Source organism: Miscanthus floridulus, chromosome 8 (genome assembly GCF_019320115.1).
Source record: "Miscanthus floridulus cultivar M001 chromosome 8, ASM1932011v1, whole genome shotgun sequence".
Classification (NCBI taxonomy): domain Eukaryota; kingdom Viridiplantae; phylum Streptophyta; class Magnoliopsida; order Poales; family Poaceae; genus Miscanthus; species Miscanthus floridulus.
The window spans coordinates 50,763,856-50,790,149 of record NC_089587.1 but is presented as its reverse complement, the minus strand read 5'-3'; the positions used below and the strand labels follow the sequence as shown (position 1 = coordinate 50,790,149).

The window sequence follows — 26,294 nt, the reverse complement described above, 5'->3', positions numbered from 1 at the left end:
CAACTGCCCTGCCACAAATAGTATTGTAGGCGCCGACATTTACCTCTACAGTATTATAGGCGCCAGTCAAAACACCCATACGGTAAGACCCCCCATGTGCCTCTGGGCATCAACAGTATCGTGGGCGTCGGAATTCACCGTACCAGGTGAACGTGGTACAGCCATGCCCCTAGTCGGCGAGACAACATTTTTGCAGGTACCGACGTCCTCCAGTCTAGAAGAAAGCAGCTCAACCTCCCACATGTACTTGACATTCTGCGATGACATCAACAGTATTGCGGGCGCCCACCATTGTCCCATCCCCGTCGGCGTGGGCAACAAGGCTTAGAAACGTCCGTACTCTCTCTCCCTTCCACTTGTAAAGTCATCCCCTTCTTCTATAAAAGGGGATGTGCTCCCTCCAAACACGAAGAAGGTGAACCCAAGTCGACTTCTTCAAGTTCAGGTTTAGAGTTGGACACTTCGTTCATAGCATAGCTCCTGTTGATCTCGCCCCTTCCGACCGGACCGGCCGGACACCCCATCTCTCTCTCTTATTTGTAACCCCACTATAGACTTCGAGCACCTGGGCTCGGGAATAAAGTCACCGACCGACCCACACTGGACGTAGGGTACGTTGCCTGAACCAGTATAAATCCCGTGTCATTGAGTGCTAGGCCACCTCCGATCACAACGTGTAGCAAAACTATAAATATTTACTAGTTGGTCACTTTCTGTACCGACAATTACGCTTGCCAAATTTACTCCCACCATTTCAAAATAAATGCACATCTTGCATTCTGATGAGTCAGCTAATATTAAGTTTGATTATATATATAATGTTTATGATACTAAATAAGCATTATTAAATTTGTTATTTTATATATTTTTATAAAAAATATATTTAGAGATATAAATGTCGATACTTTTTTTCTATAAATCTAGTTAAAATTGAAATTAGTTGACTCCTATAAATACGAGTTGGGCACTTATTTTAGGACGAAAGAGCACAACTACGTGCTGGCTGTTGTGCATTTGGGCAGCAGGGTCAGCAGGTGCAGCACTCCTGCTTCAGATCGCTGCTGACGTGAGAAGCACCCCTGTCGTAAACAGTGATTATAAGAACAGCTAGATCACCCAATCAATTTATCTAGGAGTACTAATTATTACTCCTGCTTTTAACGTGGCGTCCTTGGTGGCCAACTGACGATATAACACACGATGACTGGTGTCGTACACCTTAAAATACTCAGCCAAACATTGGTTTATTCAAAAAAAAATGCCAGGTAATCAGACGTAGTAGATCGATTTGTAGATTATTGGGCATATTTGGTAGAGCTCCATCTGATTCTAATTCTCTATGAAAGGTGATTCTCTGATATGAGTGATTATATGGTTGAAAGTGATTCTCTTTGATTCTTTAGCATAAATTTTTAAAATTACGATGGAGAATCACTTCGCAAAATTAGAAGAAGCTACTTTTTTAAGAAAATTACTTTACAGAACCAGCAGAGATCGTTTCTCTGGGAGCTTTGCCAACCAGGGCCTGCTAAGCAGCGAGATTCACGGGTTACCATTATTCAACTTACACTAAAACGTGTGCTAGCTACCCAAGCTATCTTACAACGTACAAGGATTTTTTTTGTCAAATATATGTACAAGTGACCGCATTGCGAATGATGTCTTTCCATATATAAATTGTTTGTTGTACACTGTTGAATTGAAAGACTAAAAGTAGTTGTAGCATCAATGGTTCGGGAGCTATATATCTTGCTATATATGGTACTCGGTACATTCTCCATATGCGACCATGAACTATAGGCACCATCCATATACAAATGATATACTCTGTTCCAAAATAGAAGTAGTTCTTGCTTAACGAAACGTCAATTTTTTAAACTTTGACCAATCATATATAAAAAATATTAATATTTATAATTCATAATTAGTACCATTAGATAGATTGTTGAATATACTTTTATAATAAACTAATTTGGAGATAAAAATATTGCATGTATTTTCTATAAACCTAGTCAAAGTTAAAAAAGATTAATCTGCTCGCATCCCATAACGTTTTTTTTTCTGGGACCAGTATTCATTAGTGAAATGCAAATGTGATTTTGCTGTGTTTGAATATATACGAGACAAATATTGTTAAGAATACCTATGAGTAACTATATTGTTAAGTGTCACATCCGGTCTAATTTGAAATTTTGGCCCATATTGGCTCATGTGCATGGTAATAAGATGTTGTGGAAGGTTTAATTCCACCTTGATTGTTTAGGGTGAGTTACACCAGCATAGAAGGCTTTTAGAGTATATCACATCATCCCCGGGTTAATCCTTTTACGCGAAGTGAGGACAAAAGCGTAAGTAGGTCGGTGATAGGTGTGGTTCACTTAATATGCAGAATGGATATGAGCCGTTTAGACTTTGAGGCGTTACATTAAGAATGCAAATCTGATTTTGCTGTGTTTGTCCTCGGACTTTGGGGCGTTGCATTAAGAATGCAAATCTGATTTTAATGTGTTTGTCCTCTATAGCATCAAGGCAACCAAAGCATTTTGTAATTCTTAATCATTCTAATTCAATGACTTCATCGTACCTCCGATATGTGTCTAGTGTCGTGCAAAAGCTATGTATTTTTTAAGAAGAGTAAAGTGCACTAGCGGTCCTTAAACTTGTACCACTGTGTCATCCTAGTTCCTAAACTTATAAATTGACCATTTAGGTCCTCGAACTTGTTCATCTGTATCATCTCGGTCCCTAAACTTGTTCGGTTATGTCGTCCCGGTCTCTAAACTTACAAATCACCCGTTTAGGTTCTCAAACTTATTCAGTTGTGTCATCCCAGTCCCTAAACTTGGTTTTGAATCTCATCTGGGTCAAAACAGGGTGATCTAACAACTTTATATCAAAAAATAATTCATATTTTTTTCATATGAACTCGAATGAAGACAAACTTTATATCAAAATTGAAGCCCTCAACGCGATCTACGATTTGTAGTTGAAAAGTTTTTGAATTAAAACTGTTTAGGATCCTAAAATATTATTGTATTTTTATAGATTTTGAAATTTAAAATTTAAAATTAAATTTTGGGACACTAAATGACTTCAAACAAAAAAACTTTTCAACTACAAAGTTATAGATCGTATTAAAAACTATAACTTTCATATAGACCATATCAATATCCAAGATTGTTTAATAATTTTAAATTTCAAAATCAATAAACATATAATAATATTTTGGGACCTTAAACAGTTTTAATTCAAAAACTTTTCAACTACAAAGTCGTAAATCGCGTAGAGGGCTACAATTTTGATATAAAGTTTGTCTTCATTTGAGTTCATATAAAAAAGTTATGAATTATTTTTTGATATAAAGTTGTTAGATCACCCTGTTTTGACACAGATGAGACTCAAAATCAAGTTTAGAGATCGGGATGACACAACTGAACAAGTTTGAGGAACTAAACGAGTGATTTGCAAGTTTATGGACCGGGATGACACAGCCGAACAAGTTTAGGGACCGAGATGACACAGGTGAACAAGTTCGAGGACTTAAACGGTCGGTTTGCGAGTTTACAGACCGGGATGGCATAGCTATACAAATTTAGGGACCGCTGGTGCACTTTAAAGTTTATAAAGTCGATGTGAACACCTATCCAAACTCGAAAGTGTATAAAGTCGATGTAATTCTACAAAATCTAATGGCCCCGCTCTGCTGTCCTTTTCCTGCGGCTGTGGCTGCATGTTTTCCTAGCACTGTAGCTATTGAAGACTTGCATCTAGTGATCTAGCAGCAATAATAGCGCTGCTTCAGCCAACGCAATTGATTAGGCTGAATATTATGCTGCCTAGGTAAGTGGATCTGACAAGCATTGTTGTAAAGCCGGGGATTATAAAAATTATGGATTAAAGTAAATTTTAACCAAATCATTGAACCATATATATTGCACTAAAGTATGTAGCTCCACTTAAAGGTACTTACTGTTTTTTTTCATACTTTCTATTAGAGTATTCTTTAAAATCTTATGAATTATGAGATTATCGAAGTACTTTACAAAACAAACACACAGTTTCTATCTATCTATCTATCTATCTATCTATCTATCTATCTATCTATCTATCTATCAATATTATAAAAGAGTGAAGAAATTAAAAAATACCTCCCACCCCCCAATCTATCCTACCCACCTCTAATCTCCTCCCTCAGATGTGTCTTGTATATATTTCTCCATCTAACGCATACAGTTAATTGTCGTGCACTTGATGGGTTGATCCAGTCAAGGGGGAGGATACAAATTGGTGGACGTGTGTCTGCCCATTAAGGGTGACTCTTGCGCCTCGCTTCCCTCATATTCTTCCACACCGATGTTCCTAACCGCCATCGCGTTCAGCTACGCTCAAGCACGTCCGGTGTTGTGAGGGGTATAACCCCAGGTACCCATGGGTACCCTAGGTACCGAGTCCTCTCCATCAATAAAGCATGCTTCCACACCGATGTTCCTAACCGCCATCGCGTTCAGCTATGCTCAAGCACGTCCGGTGTTGTGAGGGGTATAACCCCAGGTACCCATGGGTACCCTAGGTACCGAGTCCTCTCCATCAATAAAGCATGCTTCCACACCGATGTTCCTAACCGCCATCGCGTTCAGCTACGCTCAAGCACGTCCGGTGTTGTGAGGAGTATAACCCCAGGTACCCATGGGTACCCTAGGTACCGAGTCCTCTCCATCAATAAAGCATGCTTCCACACCGATGTTCCTAACCGCCATCGCGTTCAGCTACGCTCAAGCACGTCCGGTGTTGTGAGGGGTATAACCCCAGGTACCCATGGGTACCCTAGGTACCGAGTCCTCTCCATCAATAAAGCATGCTTCCACACCGATGTTCCAAACCGCCATCGCGTTCAGCTACGCTCAAGCACGTCCGGTGTTGTGAGGGGTATAACCCCAGGTACCCATGGGTACCCTAGGTACCGAGTCCTCTCCATCAATAAAGCATGCTTCCACACCGATGTTCCTAACCGCCATCGCGTTCAGCTACGCTCAAGCACGTCCGGTGTTGTGAGGGGTATAACCCTAGGTACCCATGGGTACCCTAGGTACCGAGTCCTCTCCATCAATAAAGCATGCTTCCACACCGATGTTCCTAACTGCCATCGTGTTCAGCTACGCTCAAGCACGTCCGGTGTTGTGAGGGGTATAACCCTAGGTACCCATGGGTACCCTAGGTACCCATGGGTACCCTAGGTACCGAGTCCTCTCCATCAATAAAGCATGCTTCCACACCGATGTTCCTAACCGCCATCGTGTTCAGCTACGCTCAAGCACGTCCGGTGTTGTGAGGGGTATAACCCCAGGTACCCATGGCAAGGGACATGGGCCGCACGGTCAGGGACGGTCCTTTCCACAAGGTTCAAGACTTGCGGCGCAAGGCACTACTCGGCGTACACTGCAAGACATCTAGAAGATTTAATCGGATACTACAGATATTGTAATCTAATACTTGTCATGTAACCAACTAGAATATTTTTCATGTAACCCTACCCCTCCAGAGTATATAAGGAGGGGTAGGGGTTCCCTAGTCAGCAGGCCTCATCCCACATCCAATCACACATGCAATATTGTACGATAGCCAATACAAACTAACCGACCACAGAAGTAGAGTATTACGTCGTGTAGACGGCCCTAACCTGTCTAACTCTTGTGTCTCCGTTGCCTTCTTGTTCTTGATTATGTGCACTTCTGCCGATCAATCTACCTTCATGGGATGCCTCTCGGAGGACTGCCAACGATATTCTGCCGACAGTTGGCGCGCCAGGTAAAGGTGTGCGTTTGATCACATGGCGAGCTAGATGGCGTACATCAAGATCAGTATCATGTTCTCGGCGGGATCGACTTTGGATTTTTTACGGGAATCTCTTCATTGTCGTCATCTGTGGCGATTCGGCTCCTTGCGCGCTTCAACCTGCAGAGCACCAGGCCCAGGTGCAACCGCCTCGTCTCTCCCGTGAAGCACTGGTTGAATCCTCGGCAGCATCGTCGACAAGCAAGGCGTCCAGATCAAGCCCAACTTCGACACGAGGGCGATCTGCTCTGACCGACTCTCCTAATCCAAGACAAATCACGGCGTACACGCGGTCCGTTGGCGGCGGCGTACGAAGCAACTCGACCCTTGCTGATCGGATCTGATTCCATCGTGATGCTTAGCCTGTCTACCACACGATCCACGATTCAGTCTGGCTCATGATTCACGGGCATGCAAGCAAATAAGGAGCCACCATACTATCTTACAGAACCATGCAACCAAGGAAGCATATGGAGTGCGTATACATGTATATGTCACCGTTTCTAGCATAGCATGGATAGACCAATTCCCTTGCTTATCTACGTCCTCAAAGACCCGGCACCTACTCCGATCAAGACAGGGCTATATGTCTGTCCAGCGGTACTCCGTACAAGTCCAAGCTAGATCACCACATAAGCCAACGACGGCGACGAGTACTCCGACAGCGACGAAGGCTGCTCCTACTGCTCCTACACCATCGCCGATCGCGAGCCGCTAAGCAAACCGCCTGAGCCATCAAGTGAGCCACTCGAGCCATCAATCAAGCCGCCCACGCAATATTTACCTACTCGGACATCGTTACACGCTGACTGCTCCGCTCGACCGTCTATCAAAGCGCCATGCAGTATCGCTTCTCTGACCAGATCGAATGCGGCTACGTCGACAATCTCCTCGAAACTGATCTGCCTAAGGCTGACCAGCACCATAAAGACGACGTTGCCCGGACTACTCGTTCCGACACCAGCTGCATCGCAACGATGGTCGCTGCATAGAACTGTGCTATGACGACCACGACCGCCGCCATGACGACAGGCCAAAGAGCTCCAAACCCGAGCAGATAACGTCATACGTCGCTGATCAGACGTTCTCACTAAAGATAAGTACCCTTCCTATATCTAAATTTAATACAATTTTCTCCAAGTTTCGCCATGTTTTCTGCTATTGTTATTTCTCCAATATGTCTCCATGATTAATGTCTCCAATAATCTCCATTTCTTCTCCATACTCTCCACTCGACTCGCCGACCAGCCACGTTCTTACTCGCGGCACCTAGAAACGGCCCTGACCTCGGCTTCGCTCCTACACGTGCACGAGCCACGCTCTGCGTTATCGACAGTCAGCAGGGGCTCCTTGGCAACGCTCTCTCTCTTACATGTACACGGGTGCCGGCCACTCCGCACTATAAAGCTTGGGCTAGTCAGGGTTGGTGACGCGATATAGAACCAATTGAAAGGAAGTTACTTATATTTAAAATATGATCACTTCAAACAAACATAATGTTTATCTACTCCGCTCTGTTTTCTTCATCGCCGAGTTCGTATATTTATTTTTACATCATGTACTACTCATTCTACATATTTATTACAGGATCATCGTCCGGGTGGTCGCACCACCTAGCCTTTGGACTTCTCCGCCGATCAATTGGTCAGACCGCTAGGTTCACGGACTTCGTCGCTGACCAGTTGGTCGGACTGTTCGGCGCTCACTTCTACTTGGCGCTCACTTCGCCGCCAACCAGTTGGTTGGGCTGCTCGGTGCTCGATTCTTTGCCAACTAACTTGTCGAATTGTTCGCGCTTCATCGTCAGCTATGCTGGGGCTTACCAGCTAAGCTGAGTAGCCTTACTTGGCTAAGTCTAAGGTCTTCTAACCAGTTAAACTGGTCGGCATTGACTCTCACCGCCCAGGTCACCAGTTAAACTGGTCGGCTTTAATTTTCACTGCCCAAGTCATCAATTAAACTAGTCGGCTTCGACCTCCATGGCTCGGATCACCAGTTAAACTAGTTGGCTTCACGTCAAACTGGTTGGACTTGTTCAAGACGGCGCTGCTCAAAGGATACAAGGCGCTCGAAGACTAGCTGTGGGGGGTATAACCCTAGGTACCCACAGCAAGGGACATGGGCCGCACGGTCAGGGACGATCCATCCCACAAGATTCAAGACTTATGGCGCACGACACTGCTCGGCATACACTTCAAGACATCTAGAAGATTTGATCGGATACTACAGATATTGTAATCTAATACTTGCCATGTAACCGACTAGGATATTTTTTTTGTAATCCTACCCCTCCAGAGTATATAAGGAGGGGCAGGGGTCCCCTAGTCGGCAGGCCCCATCCCACATCCAATCATACACGCAGTATCGTACGATAGCCAATACAAACAAATAGACCATAGGAGTAGGGTATTACGTCGTGCAGACGGCCCAAACCTGTCTAACTCTTGTGTCTCTATTGCCTTCTTGTTCTTGATTACGCGCACCTCTGCCGATCAATCTACCTTTGTGGGATACCCCTCGGAGGACTGCCGACGATATTCTATCGACAGGTGCCCTCATCCCCAACCCCGCTGCTCCCATCCCAGAATTGTCGCCCAGCCCCCTCATCGAGCCATGCCACCCCATTGCATGGCCTGCACGCTCAACCATGCCAAGCGCGTTCCTAGCCTAGCCGCCCTCAGCTCGGCGTAGCCAAGCACCCACGTCCGAAACTCTCACGCCCACCACATTGGCCCCAGGCTAGCTTTAAGCTCCTTGCGCCCGCACGTTAACGCTACCTACACCACACCACATGCCCGCCGCTAGCCAGCGACACCACCGCTATGCTGCCAACCCTGCACCGCCATGCCTATGTTAATCCCTGTGAGGGACAGCCGCAGCGAGGGTTCTGCTACGGGCAACCTCCTCTCATGTGAGTTGTACTCGCAGGGTCAAGTTGTAGACATTTCACTCCACGAACCAATCATCAAGGATTCAGTTAGCTCTAGATCATACATTGAAATTTATTGAAGAACTTTACATTATGATTACATTTACATGAAATAAAAATGGAGATTACAGGATACAAGGTGAAGCTTAAACTAACTAAGCCTATAGTTTCACTCTTATGCTCTATCGCTGAACATCATAGTAACTACAGCATTGGGGACGCCCATCCCATCATCTGCAAAACCTTCGACTTCACCCAAGCTTGTCTCAGCCGGGTGGTCACCAAGTCTGAAGTACCTATAAAAAGCTTAATGGCAGTACCGTGAGTACAATTGTACTCAGAGGATTTATTGCAACGTAAATATTTAGTGGATGCAAGGGAATTTAATAGGCATTTATGAGATTTGTGAAAAGCATGGCATATGTAAAGAAAATGACATGCTCATGAGTTATTAATCAATCTTGACAATTCATAAGTACTAAAGGATGTACATGTAACAAGTGGTGAACATTTCATCCGTCGTCCGGAGTGGGTTTGAACTTGTGCCCGGCCGCGAGCACTGGATGGGAGTGGCCCGTGTAACGGGAGTATATGAGATGTGGAGAGCTGTGAGAGAAGGATCGAGAATTTTTGTAACTGACGAGAGTCTAAAAAAATTCCAACTACTCGTTAATCTCGTCCTCACCGACGCCCTCCTAACTCCTGTCTTTGCCGTGCTATTCTTGCTTCTTATCCCCAATTTGTCCACCCTACCTCCAATCTTCTGCTAAGACTGTCTCCAAGAGGGTACGCATAACGCGACCTATACTCAAAATGCGTGACCCATAGTGTTTTACCGGTAAAAAATACACGCTCCAACGGAGTAGGCAATGGCATGACCCATTTTGCGTCCGAGGCGACGCGGAAGGCAAATAAGTGTCCTCGCTCGGTCTGTTTGCGTCTCCCGCGACGCCCGGCCCACCACCACGATCGGAAGGAGAAGACGCGGGCTGCCGGAGCTCCCGGCGTCGAAGATGACGGCATACTTGTCAGCCCCCGCGGGCCCGAACCTCGTGGCGACGCCCGTGGTGGCTGGCGAGCGCGGCATGAGGAGGAGGACGAGGGAGACGAGCGCGAGCGGCGCGAGGACGACAAGCAGGACGCCCCGGTAGCTGTGCGCGCGGTCGGCCAGCGTCTCCTGGCGGCCACCGTTGGGCAGCGCGGAGTAGCGGCGCATCTTGGCGGCGTCGGTGGGGAGGAGCAGGAGGTCCGGGGACGAGGGCGTGCGGTAGCGGACGCCGCGGCCACCGCTAGCGGTTGTGGCGGGTGTGGGGACCGGGGGCGACGGCGACGGGTTGGACGCCTCCTGCTGCGCGGGATCCAGCGCTCCGCGTCGGGGTGCGCGTCAGTGGTGGATCTGCTGCTGCTGCGATTGCATCGTGGCGGGGTGAGCGGGGTCGGCACAGGCGCGGCGGCGCTGCCGCCGTTGGCGAGCGGTGCTGACGCGAGCAAGCGCGGACGAGCGGGGCCGGCGGCTGTTGGAGAAGGTAAGTTTTGCATCTGTGACCTTTCCCCTGTGCCGTGACCCAAAGATGGAATAGGTGCCACGTTTAGGTTGGCGTTGTTGGAGACAGTCTCAGACCGGTAAAAAACTTGAAAGCTTGTTCTAGAGCTCCATAAATAAAAAGGAAAGGTGGGCTGCATTTAGGGACGTTAGGACACACAGACACGAATACGAATACGAATGTCCTCGGATATACTAATACAAATCAGGATAGTTCAGATTCAAATTCACAATCACATATCCATTTAACTTTTTTGTTGTCTATAAGTATCCATCTAACAATTTTAGAAAAAACAAGTATAATGAGAGATCCAAACATAAGTATATTAAATTCTATATATATGAATGGTAATTGTTAGCCATATTAACTATATAAATTATAATTTAATAATTGCATTAATTATATGTGCATTACTAGTATTTAAGATAGAACATGGGCTATTATTTACCTAGAAGTTTTAAAAGTGAATGCCAACTATTAAAAAAACCTACACATCATTGGTCATGTTAATTGAAATTAATATAATTAGATATATTGAATTAATGCCATTAATTTTAAAAATAGCTGAAATTTTATTTTTATATCAAACTAATATTATTAGATTTGATTGGTACATATTAGTAATATTATTCACAGATACAGATACTATCAAATATCCTACATTTTTTTTTCAAATACCAATTGATGAAATCGAGGAGACAAAAGTAATAAGAAATGGATTTAGATACATCAACTATATCGGAAATGAATATGAATACGATATTCTTATTATTATAAGTTTTAGTGAATATAGATTCAGATAACTTAGAATTTTATACATCCATTTCCACCCCCTAGAGTGTTGTGGCTGTCGATGCTCCAATTTGGCAGGAGCATACACGAGGCGTGCTCCCAGTACCATGCATGTTATCTCTAAATTGTTGCATCAAATTCAACGACATTAAATGTAATAAGTTGAAATCAAGAAATAATGTGTGCTGCTGAAAGTTAGCCGAGAATTTAAGATGCACGAAAGGGAGCATGTGCATTCTATTTATGAATATTAAGTTATTAACACAAATGCTTTGTAGAGAAACATATATAATAGTGATGAAATAACTAGATTAAGAGGCCAAGAATTGGCGAAGCCAAACCACAACAATTTTGATGACTCCACAAGAGTACAAGGGATGTCAAAGCCCTTCTCAGAACCACTCTGGATTATTGTGTATTCTTGTCTCAGAGAAGTATGTTGTTAAGTTTTATGCAGCTGTGTGTGTCTGGCATCCAGTGCAAGCAGGAATAATGAGTTACTCCAACGCAAGGATAGAGTCTAATAAGGAATTTGTAAAGTTAAATACACCATAGGTCCTTAAATTTTTCCACATTCTCGTCTCGGTCCATGAACTGTTGAATTGATCATCTAGCTAGGCCTTTCAACACTTTAAATAGTTAATTCTAAATTCACTCTAGATCAACCATGGACCCAAATTTACACATGTATATTTTGAATCAGAGAAGTCTTCAATTCGTTTTGTTGAATGTTGCACATAAATACATTGAACGAGCAAGAGGCATCTAGGTGGTGCTCACAACATGCTAACGGGAACTTTTTTTTTTTTTTTGACAAACATGAAAAAAAAATCATAGCAGGGTAGAAGAGCGTCTGTCATAAAGACTAGCTAGCCCACATAACGCGCGCTCTGCTGCGTGGGCTAATATTCAGTGAAAAAAAAACATGAAAAAAGTATATATGAACAGGAACAGCAAAGAAAATGGTAATAAACAGTTTATTAACATTGACCGATAAACAGGAAAAAATCAATAAGAAAAAAATAGTACTAATAGTGGTGCATAGGAAAGTGAATAAAGTAATGAACAGGATCAAACAGTGCCAGAGGCCTTGGACGGCTTCTGGATAATAAATACTCCATCCGTCTACAAATGAATGTAATTCTCACTACTCGAGGAGTCAAGCAGTTTGATCTTTGATTAAAGTTATATAAAAATATACTAACATTCGTGATACAAAATAAGCATCACTAGATTAGTTATAGAATATATTTTTATAATAAATTAATTAGGAGACATAAATGCTAATGTTATTTACTATAAATTTGGTAAAAATTGAGTTAGTTTGACTGATATGGATCTCATAATTGTATTCTTTTGAGAATGGAAGGACTATATTCAGAGGCAATGTACGTGGTAAAATAGTCACTAACTTATTTCTACTGTCATCAATCTTAGGGCATATGGATTCATCCCAAGTCTCCCGTAGGCCGTACGTAGAATTGAAAACCCAATCACATGCTGATCGACTGCTCTAGTCCTGCGGCCGCGATGAATGCATTTTGTTGCTGATTCGGTCGTCGTCACAGTGCTGTACGTGCTGATGACCCACAGCCATGTACAGGAGCTTCTTAGCTAGCGTTATCAATGAGCTCCTGCTGCATTGGTGCACCTGTCTGTCCATGCATGGTACAGTGCAATCAGAAGACGCAGTTTTTATTGCTGCAGTGCCGTCGACATATAGTATAGGTTTACATATATGATTCCTTGCGTGGGCTAGATATGTATAGATATTAATTATAGATATAGCCATATGGTAGGATTAATCGACGGCCAAACAGTGGTGGAGCTAGGAATTATGCATAAAGGAGACCTGTCGAAGAATTTCAAAATATGAGAATTGTGTGTATGACAACGCAAGAGGCCTATGCATGTTTTGCGTTAGGTACTACTTTTGCCCCCACTGAGTTTGCGATTGGTTGTGCTTTCCTAGAGCTTGCATGCAGTGCATGCAGGCATTACGGAAGCTCAGCTCACTTTGTTTCCTTGGCTACCCTGAATAAATAGCTAACACAAAAAATTGTCTACAAATAATTAAATTAATCTTTAGGAGACGAAGTAGTCCACTGACTTATTTATTTTCTCGAAGTCCCCTCATATTTGCTGCACCTACTCTCTTCTCACTCTTTTTCCTCCAATTTAGGCTTAAGTTACAAAGGTTTTATCTGGATGTTTCAAAATTAGATCAGGTGTTGCAGGCCGCCGTCCGCCTACAACTGTTGAGGCGCCGCCATGGTTCGCGTGCGGGTGCCTAAGGCCGACAGACGCCTCCACGACACGCATCTGCAGGCGGGGCAGATGGGTGTAGGGTTGCGGTTCCGCCATGCGGGGGCGGGATGGGCGTCGGCCATGGTTCAGTCTTGGGGCATGGGATGGGCGCGGGGCGCGGTTCCGGACGCTGGCGCTGGATGGGGACGGGACGGGGTGCGTGTGATGCGATGCGGGCATGGGGCGCGGGAGCTGCGTCCGAACGTTTCGACGCTAGCCTTACCGCATTGATTGAGGCCTTGTTCACTTTGCAAATTTTTTGAACCCGATGAATAGTACCACTTTCGTCTTATTTGGCAAATATTGTCCAATCGTGGACCAACTAGGCTCAAAAGATTCATCTCGTGATTTCCAACTAAACTGTGTAATTAGTTATTTTTTTTTACCTACATTTAATACTCCATGCAAACAGCTAAAAATTGATGTGATGGAGAGAGAGTGAAAAAACTTGGAATTTGGATGACATCTAAACAAGGCCTGAGTCGATCCCTACCTTGCATTGATTGAGTCCGATCCATACATACCTTGATTAAGTCCGATCCATACCTTGCATTGATTGATGAGTTCGATCCTCCCTACCAGCCTATTGGAACCTGACCTATTACCATAGCTGATGCACGATTAGGATCACGTTTTCATGTCTCACTTGATGCACTACTACGAAAGCATTTTCTGATGTAGTGAAATCGATTTTCAGAGATAGTTTTTTTCGCTCGGCCCTATATGAAAATATCTGAAAATGGATGGTTTTCAGAGACGGTAACAAACTACCCCTTGACGAGTGAGCCAACTGCCTTTAAAAATCAAGTTCTAGATGCGGTCGACTTAGAGGTCGACCTCTTAATACTGATTTTCACAAAAGAAAAAACAACACTAAAAATAGCAAAAAAAAACTAAGATAGCCTCATTAGCAAACCACCATAATCGCGCATCATAAGTCATATGTAACGTGATCTTTCACGCGAGTGTGCTCCTAGGATAACCTGAGACCTCATCACCTCACCCGTCGGCCGTCGTGCATATATAGCCTCCTTACTATCTCACAAGCATATACGTCACTTTTGACTATAATATAAATAAATATAATATTCTTTTGTATTCACCCTCCCAAATTTTGTAGTGCGCATTTGACACTACACGGTTTTAAATGAAAAGTTGTGAACTAGAAATAGATCCTATTATAGAGTGTGTCCATCCCAAGTCGTTTGAAAATTCAAGGTTTTAGATTTCAAAATCTGAGAAAGAATATCTAGGCTTCTAAACAATCTCAAATCTTAAGACTATCAACTACAAAGCTTTTGATCTCATCACCCGCTCTATAATTTGATATAAAGTTTGTCCACACTCGACTTCATATATGAAAGTGTTATAGATTACTTGCGTGGTAACTATTTTGAAAGGTGGTTTCTCATCAGAAACCCCTTAGAAAATCTACTTGAAGTGTCTGTGAAGATATCCCTATTTTTTTAGGCGGCTTTCTTTAAGAGGCAAGCCTGTGAAGATTGGTTTCTAGAGGTTGGCTTTGGGCTTGCATCCATTATATTGAGCCACTTGACTATTTCTCTGGAGGTGGGTGCCATTTTCAACCACCTCAGAAAATAAAATGGGTCATCTCCAAAAACATTTTTGTAGTAGTGTGTTATGAATTGGATGGAATTGGGATGGATATTATGAGATGATGATATCCTGCGGACATTTGGAAAAAAGCTGTTTCAGGCTCCACATGTTTGTTAGCATTTTTTAGCAGAAGCACTTTTCAGAAGTTGAGTTGAACCAAACGCAGCCTTAATTTAAGTTGAACTAAAGACTTAACGTTACAAAACATAAGTATAGTGGCATTACAAAGAAATTCAAGCAAATGAAGAACCAGATTTGTTTTCTCTCTCCTCCACCATAGATCTAGTTCTAGATCTAGATCTAGATCACCCGAAACTTGAAAAAGAGAGCAGAATAAGGATATGGAGCACATAGCAACCTCCTATGGTGTCCTCCTTCAAGGAATCGAAGAGCAAAACTCCTCCCCAAAAATGGTGATTTTTTAGAGTTTTAGAGCTCAAACCCCGTCAAAATGAAAGGGTGAGCTCGTGGACGAAGAAAATGTGGGTGGTGCGGAGCTACCTTTATAGGTAGGGATTAGCGGAGACGGGCATCCTAAGGACAGCCGCCTCCCCGTTAATAGACCATTAGCGGAAGCGGTCATCTTAGTAGCACCATCTCTATTAATCTATTAACCGAGACAGGCGATTTAAGCTGTCCACCTCCGTTAATAGACCATTAATGGAGGCGGTTGTGTAAAGGCAGACGCCTCCGTTAACTATCAACCGAGGCGGACGCTCAGCTGCGTACCCTAGCAACGATTAATGGAGGTGGCACCCTATTGTGTCCACCTCTGTTAATCTGAGGCCAGTGTCTCAGAAAATTATTTATGTAGCAATGGTTGTGTGGTCTCGAGGAAAATATTGCTGTCACAATGTCAAGTGTCAAACTCACTTAAAGTTATAGAACACTGGTGAAGAGGTTCGTGGCTGGAAATTTAAAACTGACAACTGATTTGTATGGTACCAGCAGGCCACGGTGATGACGGCGTAAGTAAGCTACAGTGTGACTCCGCACACTTCTAGCGACCAGCAGCGAGGTGGAAGCGGCTAGGTCATCGCTCTATCTATCCTGCTCCATAAATAGAACACATCTCAGTGAACCCTAGCAGCATCTGATCTAGCTACTAGCTTTACCCTCCTATACCACCTTCTCCTTTCAATTCGCGCACATATATACATAGTGTGCTACAAGCTAGTTTGAGCGAGCTGAGGATGATGATGGCAACAACACCACTTCTTGCGATGCCTGGACACGGAGTGCCCTGCGAATCAGCAAATACTAAACAAAACTACTACTCCTTCAAACTTGCATCATCTGCAAGAACACGAGACGCCCTCCCACGGATAATCAACTGGTACATACACTCCATGCGTTATACGTATCGATCTACTAACAACGTGTTTAATTTGTGTGACTCATTATAATAAGTCTGTTCTAATTTTTTTTTTGTTTCTCTATCTACTACTCGATCCCTCCGTTTCAAAAGTCAGTTTCGTTTTTTTAACACATAGCTTTTACTGTGTATCTAGACATAGGTGTTTAAGACTCCTCCACTCCACGCTTTTTTAGCCAAACGATTTTAGCTCCACGCACTCCAGTTGTTTGTGAAGCTGCTCTACGGTGGAGTTTGTAGAGCAAGTCCCAAACACCTCCATAATGTTTCTATAGCAAAAATTGCACATCTAGGATGGTCAGAACGATTTAAAACTTAGAATGAAGGGGTACTGTATTGTCCTCCGATATGTATGTCAACGACATGCATGTCATGAACGTTGAGCGCGTACGTGCTAGTGCAGGAGGTGCAGGAGCAGTCATAGCAGCTGGGGAGCCATGACCATGGCCGCCCCTGTCCCGCCTGTCCTCAAGCGGCGGGGCAAGCAGGACGAAGAGGAGGAATGGATGGGGTACCTGGCTCCGGAGAAGGTGGAGGTGCTGGCGCACCTGGAGCCGTGGGCGGAGGCGCACGTGCTGCCGCTGCTGAAGCCGGCAGAGGAAGCGTGGCAGCCGTCGGACCTGCTCCCGGACCCGGCGGCGCTGGGCGACGAGGGCTTCCACGCGGCGTGCCGCGAGCTCCGCGCGCGGGCGGCCGGCGTGCCCGACGCGCACCTCGTCTGCCTGGTGGGCAACATGATCACGGAGGAGGCCCTGCCCACGTACCAGAGCGTGCCCAACCGCTTCGAGGCCGTGCGCGACCTCACGGGCGCCGACGCCACCGCCTGGGCGCGCTGGATCCGCGGCTGGTCCGCCGAGGAGAACCGCCACGGCGACGCGCTCAGCCGCTACATGTACCTCTCGGGACGCGTCGACATGCGCCAGGTCGACCGCACCGTGCACCGCCTCATCGCCTCCGGGATGGCCATGAACGCCGCCCGGAGCCCCTACCACGGCTTCATCTACGTCGCCTTCCAGGAGCGCGCCACGGCGATCTCGCACGGCAACACGGCGCGCCACGTCGGCGCGCACGGCGACCACGTGCTCGCACGCATCTGCGGCGCCATCATGGCCGACGAGAAGCGCCACGAGGCCGCGTACACGCGCATAGTCGGAAAGCTCTTCGAGGTCTACCCGGACGCGGCCGTGCGCGCGCTGGGCTACATGATGCGCCGCCGCATCACCATGCCGGCCGCGCTCATGACCGACGGCCGCGACGCCGACCTCTACTCCCACTACGCCGCCGCCGCGCAGCAGACCGGCGTGTACACGGCCTCCGACTACCGTGGCATCCTGGAGCACCTCATACGGCAGTGGCGCGTGGAGGAGCTCGCGGCGGGGCTCTCCGGCGAGGGCAGGCGCGCGCGGGACTACGTGTGCGGGCTGCCACACAAGATCCGGAGGATGGAGGAGAAGGCCCATGACAGGGCGGCCCAGGCCCAGAAGAAGCCCACGTCTATCCCGTTTAGCTGGATCTTCGATAGGCCCGTCAGTGTCGTGATCCCGTAATTTTCCTTTTCCTCAAAAAATTCTCACTGTTGTGTGGATGCATGGTAGTGTGTGTCGTGTGTGGAATATGAATATCCGATCCTTGCAATAAAAAAAAACTGCGCTTTGCTATTCTTCTGCATGCACTGAAATAGAGACTAGCGATAAATTTGTTACTGAAATAGAGAAATCAAATAACAGTATTAATAGTGCATTTTAGCAAAAGAATAGAGCCAAAATTAGTTGTGGTTGTCAAAATACATCGTCAGATCTAAAGACCTGGATCTAAAGGCAACAGAACAAAATGCTTTGATTTTCATCTAAACCCTTGCAGATGATATAATCTTCTTTTGAGTGGAAAGTTATTAAAATTTTAAAAACAGTAATGCTAGGTATAGGGCGTCCATCGGCCCGGACAGTGCTGATGGTGGGCCGTGACACAGCCCAACGACCACTTATCCACTCGCCCTCGCCCCTAACCATTCTAAAAAAAATAAAAAACCTTCTTATCCCTTCCGCTCCCTTTTCTCTACCACATCGCCTTGCGGCTACCACTCCGCCCGTCCCCGTCCCGTCCCGAACATGGATACCACTCTGCCTCGTTGCTGTCGCGTGCCCCAACTGGCGCCACTCGCTCGCCCCGTCGCGTGCGCTTCTCGCCCCATCCCGTCGCGAGCGCTTCTCTCCCCCTCTCGTGTCGCGCTGGTGCTAGTGCTGCTCGCTCCGCCTATCGCGCACGCCGCTCGCCCCGCCGAGCCAAGACTGGTGCAGGTGGCGGTGGTGCGCGCGCGCCGCAGGTGCTAGTGCGCCCTCCCGGCCGAGCCAAGCCAAGCCCACTGCTGGTGGCGGTGGTTCTCGCGCGCCGCCGATCACTGTCGGCTCCGACCCCGGCGCCTGGAATCGACCGGCCCCATTCTTCCCCTCCCCTATGTTGCATATGTATGTTTCAATTGTTTCAGACGTTTCAGATGTATGTTGCAATTGTTCCATTTTCATGTTGTAAAAGTAGATTGGGGGATGTTGCACCATGTTGCATATATTGCAAGTGTTTCAGATGCATGTTGCAAGCGTTTGTTCAAAATGTTTCATCTATTTCCAGACTATGTTGCAACCGTTTTTTATCTGGATGTTGCATATGTTTCACACATATGTTGCAACAGTATATTCCAAAATGTTTCAGTTTTATGTTGCAGCAAATGGTTTCAGGTTGCAAGTTGCAAGTGTTATTTTTGGATGTTTCATGTGTTTCACACACATGTTGCAAGTGCATGTTCCAAGTGTTTCATTTGTTTTTGGACGTATGTTGCATTCAATTTTTTTCATGTTGCAAGTGATTTATGTTGTTCGGTCAGGGACGAGTCGGGGGGCTGGAGGACAGTGCACGCGGCACGCCAGGGGGGTGCTATGGATGGGGAGTTGGGGGCGAGCGGACGGGTGCTCCGATCGGGGGCACGCCGAGTCCCAACTCTCGAGTGCCGCCCGCACGAAGAGAGGAGCGGGTCTCGAGAATGACCGGGGAGCGCAGATACGAGGGCGGAGTACGCGCATGGAGCAGAACGAATCCACATGAGGGTGGGGCGATGGTAGACTGGGGCAAGCTACGCGAGCATCCTGATGTTCAGGCGCTAGCCATGCCGTTTAAAAAACGTGATGTCACAAATATAATGGCATCATGCGTTTGTGGGTTTGAAATGTCCAAAAGAAGTTACACTAGCCTTTTGAAGTGAAAAGGTGGGAAATTGCATGGGCAACGTGGGGCAGTGAGCTATTTTGCTCAGGTGTCACCAAAGCTTGGAGGTGGTGCTGCTCGCCGCTTACAGTCAGCAATATCGACGAGTCACGCTGGAAGGCTTAACAGCTCAAGATCCTTGCAATTAATAAGGGAAAGAGCGCTTTGCATGTATTCTGCTGCATGCACTGCAGATTATAATATGGTTCTCTTAGAGCATCTCCGAGTTTTTCTAAAACTCACTGAGTTATCATTTGGAGAGTCATCTGCATAAAAATCGATTTCTATACCATTTGCAGTTAGACCAGCTTACACAATGAACATGGCAAAACCGAACCACAGCACTCAGACGATTCTAAGCTTCTGGTAACATCGAGAGCTCAAGCACAAGACATAAAATCGTGCATGTTATTTCAATACAAATCCTTCAACAGTCTGGAGCCTCGTTGTACAAGCTTGCGTTACCGGAACCTGGCTACTGGCTAGTGACCTCAAAAATGTAGAAATACGGGGTAAGAGGTAACACACTGTAGAACGAGAAATTCAGGGGTAAGATGTAATACACTTGATGCTAACATCTTCATACATTTTTCACTTCTTCCCGCCACCAGACACGTTGAATTTGAAAAAGATGATGTCCCCGTCCTGAACCACATAGGTTTTCCCCTCCTGCTTGTATTTCCCAGCAGCCTACAGTACGCACATTCGGAATTCAAGTCGAAACTCAAACAGGCACTTAACAAGAATGTCCATGGGGGAGGAGCATATACCTTAACAGCAGATTCACTGGCCAGTTCTTTCAGATCTTCAAACTTCATTACCTGACCCACAAAAGTAGAAGTAACAATCATATATGAAACGATACTGTTCAAACATGAATAGAGCCAAAGTAAACAATGCCAAAAGACTGGCATCAACAGCTAGTACACATCCAAACATTTATAATGTCAAGGTAAAAGAATAATTGTCAACAGGAATCGGATGCTATATGTTTTCTAGAAGACATGCCTGCAACTACATATTATTTCTAAAGTGCTCCTACGGCCACAGCCATACCTCATTTAAAGTATACCTAAATGCTACCAGATTCAAATCAGTTCATTGGTCTATTGCTGGCTTTAAATGGGCATGTATTACCTTGTATTTTTCCTTACTAAAAGTGTGCGCAAGTATGGACATAAAAAAAATGGAGGGGTCGCTGATAAACAATGGATATCATTGACAGAATTACCAAGAAGTCAAATTGAGTAACTTTAAAAGCATCTAGATTCACAAACAATTAAAATGGTCATCAAGTAGGACAGCTATCCAAAATCTGGCCCTGTTTAACTTATAGCTGATGCAAATCACAATAGTTAACAACTATATCAGATACTTAAATAGCAAAGGTTACCTCAGCGCATATGAAGCCCCTTTCAAAATCAGTGTGAATTGCACCAGCAGCTTGAGGAGCCTTAGTATGACGTCTGATCTGCCAACACTTTACCTGAACAAAAAATTCACATTTGTTGCTGAACCAGCTAATTCAAATCAAATTCTCCTACTGGAAAAGTGCACATAGAAATGATCTTTCAACTTCAACTATTTGCACAACTTTTCAAAAATATTCAAAATAGCGAAAGAAATTACTAAAGTTCAATGAAAAGCACATGAAGAATACTACAATTTGATAGGCAACTTTGTATTACTGTTTTAGCAACACATAACAAAAGGATAGATTATGCTGCACTGAAAAGAACAAGTACCTCATCAGGACCAGCAGTAAAAAAGTATATAAGATGAATTGCTGCAAAACCAGTCTTGATAATTTTTGGGATCATGCTGCAGGGCATAATAGATAATATTTTAGTTGAAATTTAGAACCAATGAGAACTCGGAAAGTTGTCGAACAATTGACAGTTAGAAAAATGTGTTCTTTCACAAATATTCGCCTTGTATAGAAGAATTATTTCAACATGATATTTGTCTTAGCAATGAATATTCCAGCTTCTCAAATTTTGAATTCCATAAATCATAGAAATAACATACATGTATTTTAAGATGTTAGTATGTCCTAGTAGAAACTGTCACCTCATGACATAGGTCCGTAGAATCATTAGAAGCATTTAGCATGACCAAGCTAACCAGCTCCAGTATCAAAGTGTGAATTAACTTACCTTGTTATCTGGTTTTCGGCACAATATTTGGCAGCTTCATCTTCTGGCATATCCACTAGTTTCTGTTCAAAAGCACAGCTGAAAGGAAGTATGGTTTCACCACCATGTTCCTGCACCCTGATGAAAAAAGGTACATCAGCTCATGTGTGATAATACCAGCAAGCACATAACATACATTACCAAGGAATATATATCATATTATTGGACGAGTAAAGTGGCTTAGAACAGATATAACATGACTAAGATCTATAACGTAAGGAAATTGCAATGTATTTAAGGAAGAGTGTTTCACATAAGGCGAGTTCAAATGTCAAAAAAATAGTCATATGGCACATGTCACTTAACCTGGATATTGTGGTCTACTGTACAAGTATATCACAAAGATCCACCATGAACCAAATAACAAGCTTTCTTAAATCTAAGTTCCATTTACAGATATGATGTGGCTCTAAAATAGCAGCTGATGTGGGACCAACTTGCCAGTGTGGAGCAATCTCTACCAGAAAGCAGGATCCAGATTTTAAAACATGTCATTTGGTTGTGCAACAAATGCCAAGAATCTAGGTTTTGTCACTTGGATGACAAAAACTAGCACTTTGGAAAAAGTCTTCAAGAAACAATACCAAGCATGTATCTTGGGTAGAAACTTGTTCTTTTTTCTCTGGAAGTCCTTCTCACTCATATTCACCTGCACAAAAAAGAAATCGGTACAGCTCCCTAGTCATTTAATGGTCAGCCAAGCCATTGTAAAAGGCCATCTACGGTTACAAATTGTAGCCTATTCATTTCAATTATCATAAAGGGTCATCAAATGGTCTAACCAAATGGTTAATTTAAACTGATTTGGTTGAAATTGGTTCATTCCACAAATGAAAAAAATGCATTTTCTTTTGTTACTACTTACTACGCATGTACAAATAAATCTATTTCATAATTGACAATGCATCATACAATACAACAACAACAACAAAGCCTTTAAGTCCCAAACAAGTTGGGGTAGGCTAGAGTTGAAACCCAGCAGACAATGCATCATACAATACAAGGATAATTATTATGGAACCATTCAAGGCAAACTACGGAACTAATACTGGTACCGTGTAAAAGCTCCAATACAAAAGGCAGCAGTAATAATGTAATATAGATACAAGGAAACAGAACAGAGTGCATGCAGGAAGGTGATAGGCCATAACAAAACATGCAAAACATGTTCAACTAGAAAGGCATGCATAAGTATCTTTTTCCTAAACCCAATATGACACCAGTCCAAGCTAAAAACCATGGACAACTTGAACTTCAAAGTTTCTCATGGTAGACTATTGACTAATACAATGGGTGCACAGAAAGAAGAAATTCATACCAAATAGACAACTGGCTTAGCCGAAAGTAGCTGGAATGTATTCAAGATCTCAATGTCAGCAGCTTTCCAATCTCCTAAACGGACATCTTTCCCTTCCTCAAGATGGGCTATGACCTGTCCAGGGAAGGGAAGGAACATAAGTTACTGATAACGAATTTTCATTTTCAATTATATTTTATTAAGGCTGCTAAAAGACCCATAGTTATGCAGAAGAATTGAAGTAATTAATGCCGCACCCTCTCACATAATTCATGCTCAATTTTGAGCTGCTTATCATTGCTCCTCTTCATTGACTTTTCAAGGTCCTCGAGTCTCTTTTTCATGAACTCTATATCCTGCACAGAAAATAGAATAGAACATTGTCAAAAGAAGATTTAAATGTTGTACAGCTGATGCTGCAAATCAACAAAATCCAATGAAACCTTTAGTCTGAGCTCTTCACTAATAGTTTCCATGTCTCTAACAGGATCTACTGTATCATCAACATGCGTAATTTCTGCGTCTTCAAATGCTCCTGAAAACCGTATGCAACACTCGATTAGTTAATAAAGATACAACAAAACGATGTGTAATTAATTAGTTAGTAACTAAACCTTGCTAAAGAACATAAATTTGAGAAGTGAATTACATGGACTAGTCATTTTGGGGTCCATTAGAACTACAAAATATTTATCATTTTTTTATATGTAATACAAGGTATCAGCACACAACGAGAAACAAAAAGGGAAAGGATGCTAAACCAATTATTCAAACAGCTATGCATATGTTGTGAATAGATAACATATATACTGATAAGAATACACAGTTGCCAGCTTCTTTGATTATCACTCATTAAATAATCACAGATGTTGTTTGCAACAAAATGAAGCAATATGGTAGCCCTATTTTCACTTAATATCCGAGCAAACTTCTAGTTTATATGTAGTACAGACTAAAGAAGCATTAGATCAATCGAACAACTATAAGACTGACGGTATCTTAAAAACCAAATGCATGATCTGCAACACAGCAGTAGATGTTGATTAAAATAATGCATAATAATTTGTTAGAATACTAAATACCAACATTAACAACATTAGAACAAAAACATACTTAGGACATGAAAGATTCCATCAACAGCACGTATATGTGAGAGGAATGCATTGCCCAGGCCATCCCCAGCGTGAGCGCCTCTAATAAGCCCAGCTATGTCAGTTACTTCCAGATATGCAGGCACCTGCACAGAATTTCAACGACCACAATGCACATGAAACACGATTTGAACAGTCATTGTACATCTGGTGATCTGAAACATAACCTTAGAAGCTAGTCATTACAATATGAGCCCCCTCCCCCCATTGTCTCTGCCACTGAATATGAGTAAAGAAAAGAAACAAACCTCACTCTTTGGCTTGTAAAGTTTGCAAAGCCAATCAAACCGTTCATCTGGAACATTCACACGCGCCTCATTTGGTTCAATGGTACAGAAAGGGAAATTCTCTGCTGGGATTGCCAACTTTGTTACTATGTTGAAAAAAGTTGATTTGCCAACATTTGGCAACCCAACCTGCAGAAACATCAATCCGGAAACTGAATTAGACCTCATCTTACTGACTTACATTGCCATCTTATCAATGACAAACATGAATGAATTAAATGTCCAGTGATGGGATTATAGCCAAATACAAATGTAATTTTGTCACCGAGCTAATCACATTTGACCACAAAACTTGATGCATAGTCAGCACTCAGCGCAGAATGACCAAACAATTGAACCATTCGTAGCTTAAAGAGTGACCAACATGCGCAATCTAAAGGTAGGGCATTATGATTTGTGAAGCCATGATAGTATACTACTCCCTCCGTTCCAAAACAATAGCTGACTTTAGATTTGTCATAAGTCAAACATCTCCAACTTTCACCAAGTTTTTGGGAAAAAAAAATATATTAACATCTAAAAGTTCAAATAAATGCACTACCAAGACATATTAATGAAACTAATTTGATGCATTTTTCTATAACTTGGTTAAAGTTAGGATAAAGCTAAAGTGAACTATAATTTAGATCGGACGGAATATATAAGACTCACAAATGCCATAGGCCTCTAACATGCCATTAAAGCAAGCAGTACAGCACCACAATAGCTACAAGAGAAACATACAGAATTACTGCAAGATATATGCTACGTCACTACATGCACACAGCAAAAACATGTATCAGTGCTATTATGCCAAGTCATATCCTCAACGACCACAAGTAAAAAAAGAACAACAAGAAGCACAGAAACCAATAATAACAATTCGATCACACCTGGCGCTCACTATCCAACTTCCAAGGAACAACACGATAGCAGGATCAGGTAAATCCGTGCCAACAACAACCCGAGCCTCTGAAGCGAATATCTCCGTGCACCAGGGGCAGCACGCGTAACGCGTGCCTCGAATCAATTAACCACGAAATCAATCAATTAACCACGAAATCGAGGCATCCACAGCTCATTAGCTCAGAGCCCGTAGATACTACCCAGAACGTCAGGCGAGCACGGACATGGTCACACGGACGACGGCTACCAAACGAAGGCCTTAAAAATCCAAACCCCCGGCAGCCCCACAGCCGCGCTGAGCTCGCTCGATCCATTCGAGGTGCCCCAGAACGGCTACAAGATCCAGCAACTCGCAGCGGCTACAAGTAGAACTAAGCGGAGGGGAGTGTGCGTGGGGGAGGGGGAGGGGGATGGAATTGGGCTTACGATCCCGATCTTAAGGTGGGAGGAGAAGCGTCCAAGGATGGGTCGCTCAGCCGGCGCGGCGTCCTTCTTGGCCTTGGGAGGCATCGTCGGCGGTCGGCGGCGATGCGGCCGGAGGGATGGCTAGGGTTTTTGGTGGGAAGCGGAGGGTCGGCTCTTGCGGTTGCCGATCGAGTGGGGGAGATGACACGGATTCGCGGCGGCTGGGCTGGGCTGGGCTGGGCTGTCAGATGGGCGATAGAATGAGGTGCTGTGGGGAGATTTTTTTTTTCTTTTCCTTTTCTTACACTAGGTTTTATGCTTGTGACTTTGAGTTGTAACTGGAGCAAGAAATTTAGGCCACTGTATTCTGTCCATATAACATTTTTTTATTGGCACCCTAAATGTTTCTTAGCTGGCTGTACT

General features: G+C 44.1%; 2 protein-coding genes across 4 annotated transcripts; one reads left to right on the top strand and one right to left on the bottom strand.

Annotated features, from left to right (window-relative positions):
* Positions 1–16,217: 16,217 nt before the first annotated feature.
* On the top strand, positions 16,218–17,943 carry LOC136471972 (acyl-[acyl-carrier-protein] desaturase 7, chloroplastic-like). Its single transcript, XM_066469720.1, has 2 exons — positions 16,218–16,357; positions 16,800–17,943. Exons 1-2 carry the CDS (start codon positions 16,218–16,220, stop codon positions 17,941–17,943), a joined length of 1,284 nt encoding a protein of 427 aa, XP_066325817.1.
* A 2,097-nt stretch (positions 17,944–20,040) lies between these two features.
* On the bottom strand, positions 20,041–26,094 carry LOC136471970 (obg-like ATPase 1). 3 transcript variants are annotated; one of them, XM_066469719.1, is made up of 13 exons: positions 25,893–26,094; positions 24,543–24,710; positions 24,257–24,380; positions 23,587–23,678; positions 23,401–23,499; positions 23,165–23,278; positions 22,431–22,495; positions 21,808–21,924; positions 21,397–21,472; positions 21,045–21,137; positions 20,422–20,472; positions 20,238–20,341; positions 20,041–20,141 (listed from the first exon to the last, which is right to left on the bottom strand). In XM_066469719.1, exons 1-12 carry the CDS (start codon positions 25,974–25,976, stop codon positions 20,243–20,245), a joined length of 1,182 nt encoding a protein of 393 aa, XP_066325816.1. In that variant the 5' UTR covers positions 25,977–26,094; the 3' UTR covers positions 20,041–20,141; positions 20,238–20,242. The 3 variants fall into 3 exon arrangements, with proteins under 3 accessions (XP_066325816.1, XP_066325815.1, XP_066325814.1); XM_066469718.1 differs by having other exon boundaries at positions 20,041–20,133; XM_066469717.1 differs by having other exon boundaries at positions 20,041–20,341.
* Positions 26,095–26,294: the final 200 nt, after the last annotated feature.

Excerpts from the sequence above, each read along its gene's own strand:
- LOC136471972 (XM_066469720.1), top strand. The coding sequence starts at position 16,218 with ATGATGGCAACAACACCACTTCTTGCGATGCCTGGACACGGAGTGCCC. Across the intron at positions 16,358-16,799 it reads CTCCCACGGATAATCAACTG|GAGGTGCAGGAGCAGTCATA; the intron begins GTACATACACTC and ends GTGCTAGTGCAG.
- LOC136471970 (XM_066469717.1), bottom strand. The coding sequence starts at position 25,976 with ATGCCTCCCAAGGCCAAGAAGGACGCCGCGCCGGCTGAGCGACCCATC. Across the intron at positions 23,679-24,256 it reads TGGAATCTTTCATGTCCTAA|GAGCATTTGAAGACGCAGAA; the intron begins GTATGTTTTTGT and ends TACGGTTTTCAG. Across the intron at positions 20,473-21,044 it reads GGGGCTTCATATGCGCTGAG|GTAATGAAGTTTGAAGATCT; the intron begins GTAACCTTTGCT and ends TTTGTGGGTCAG.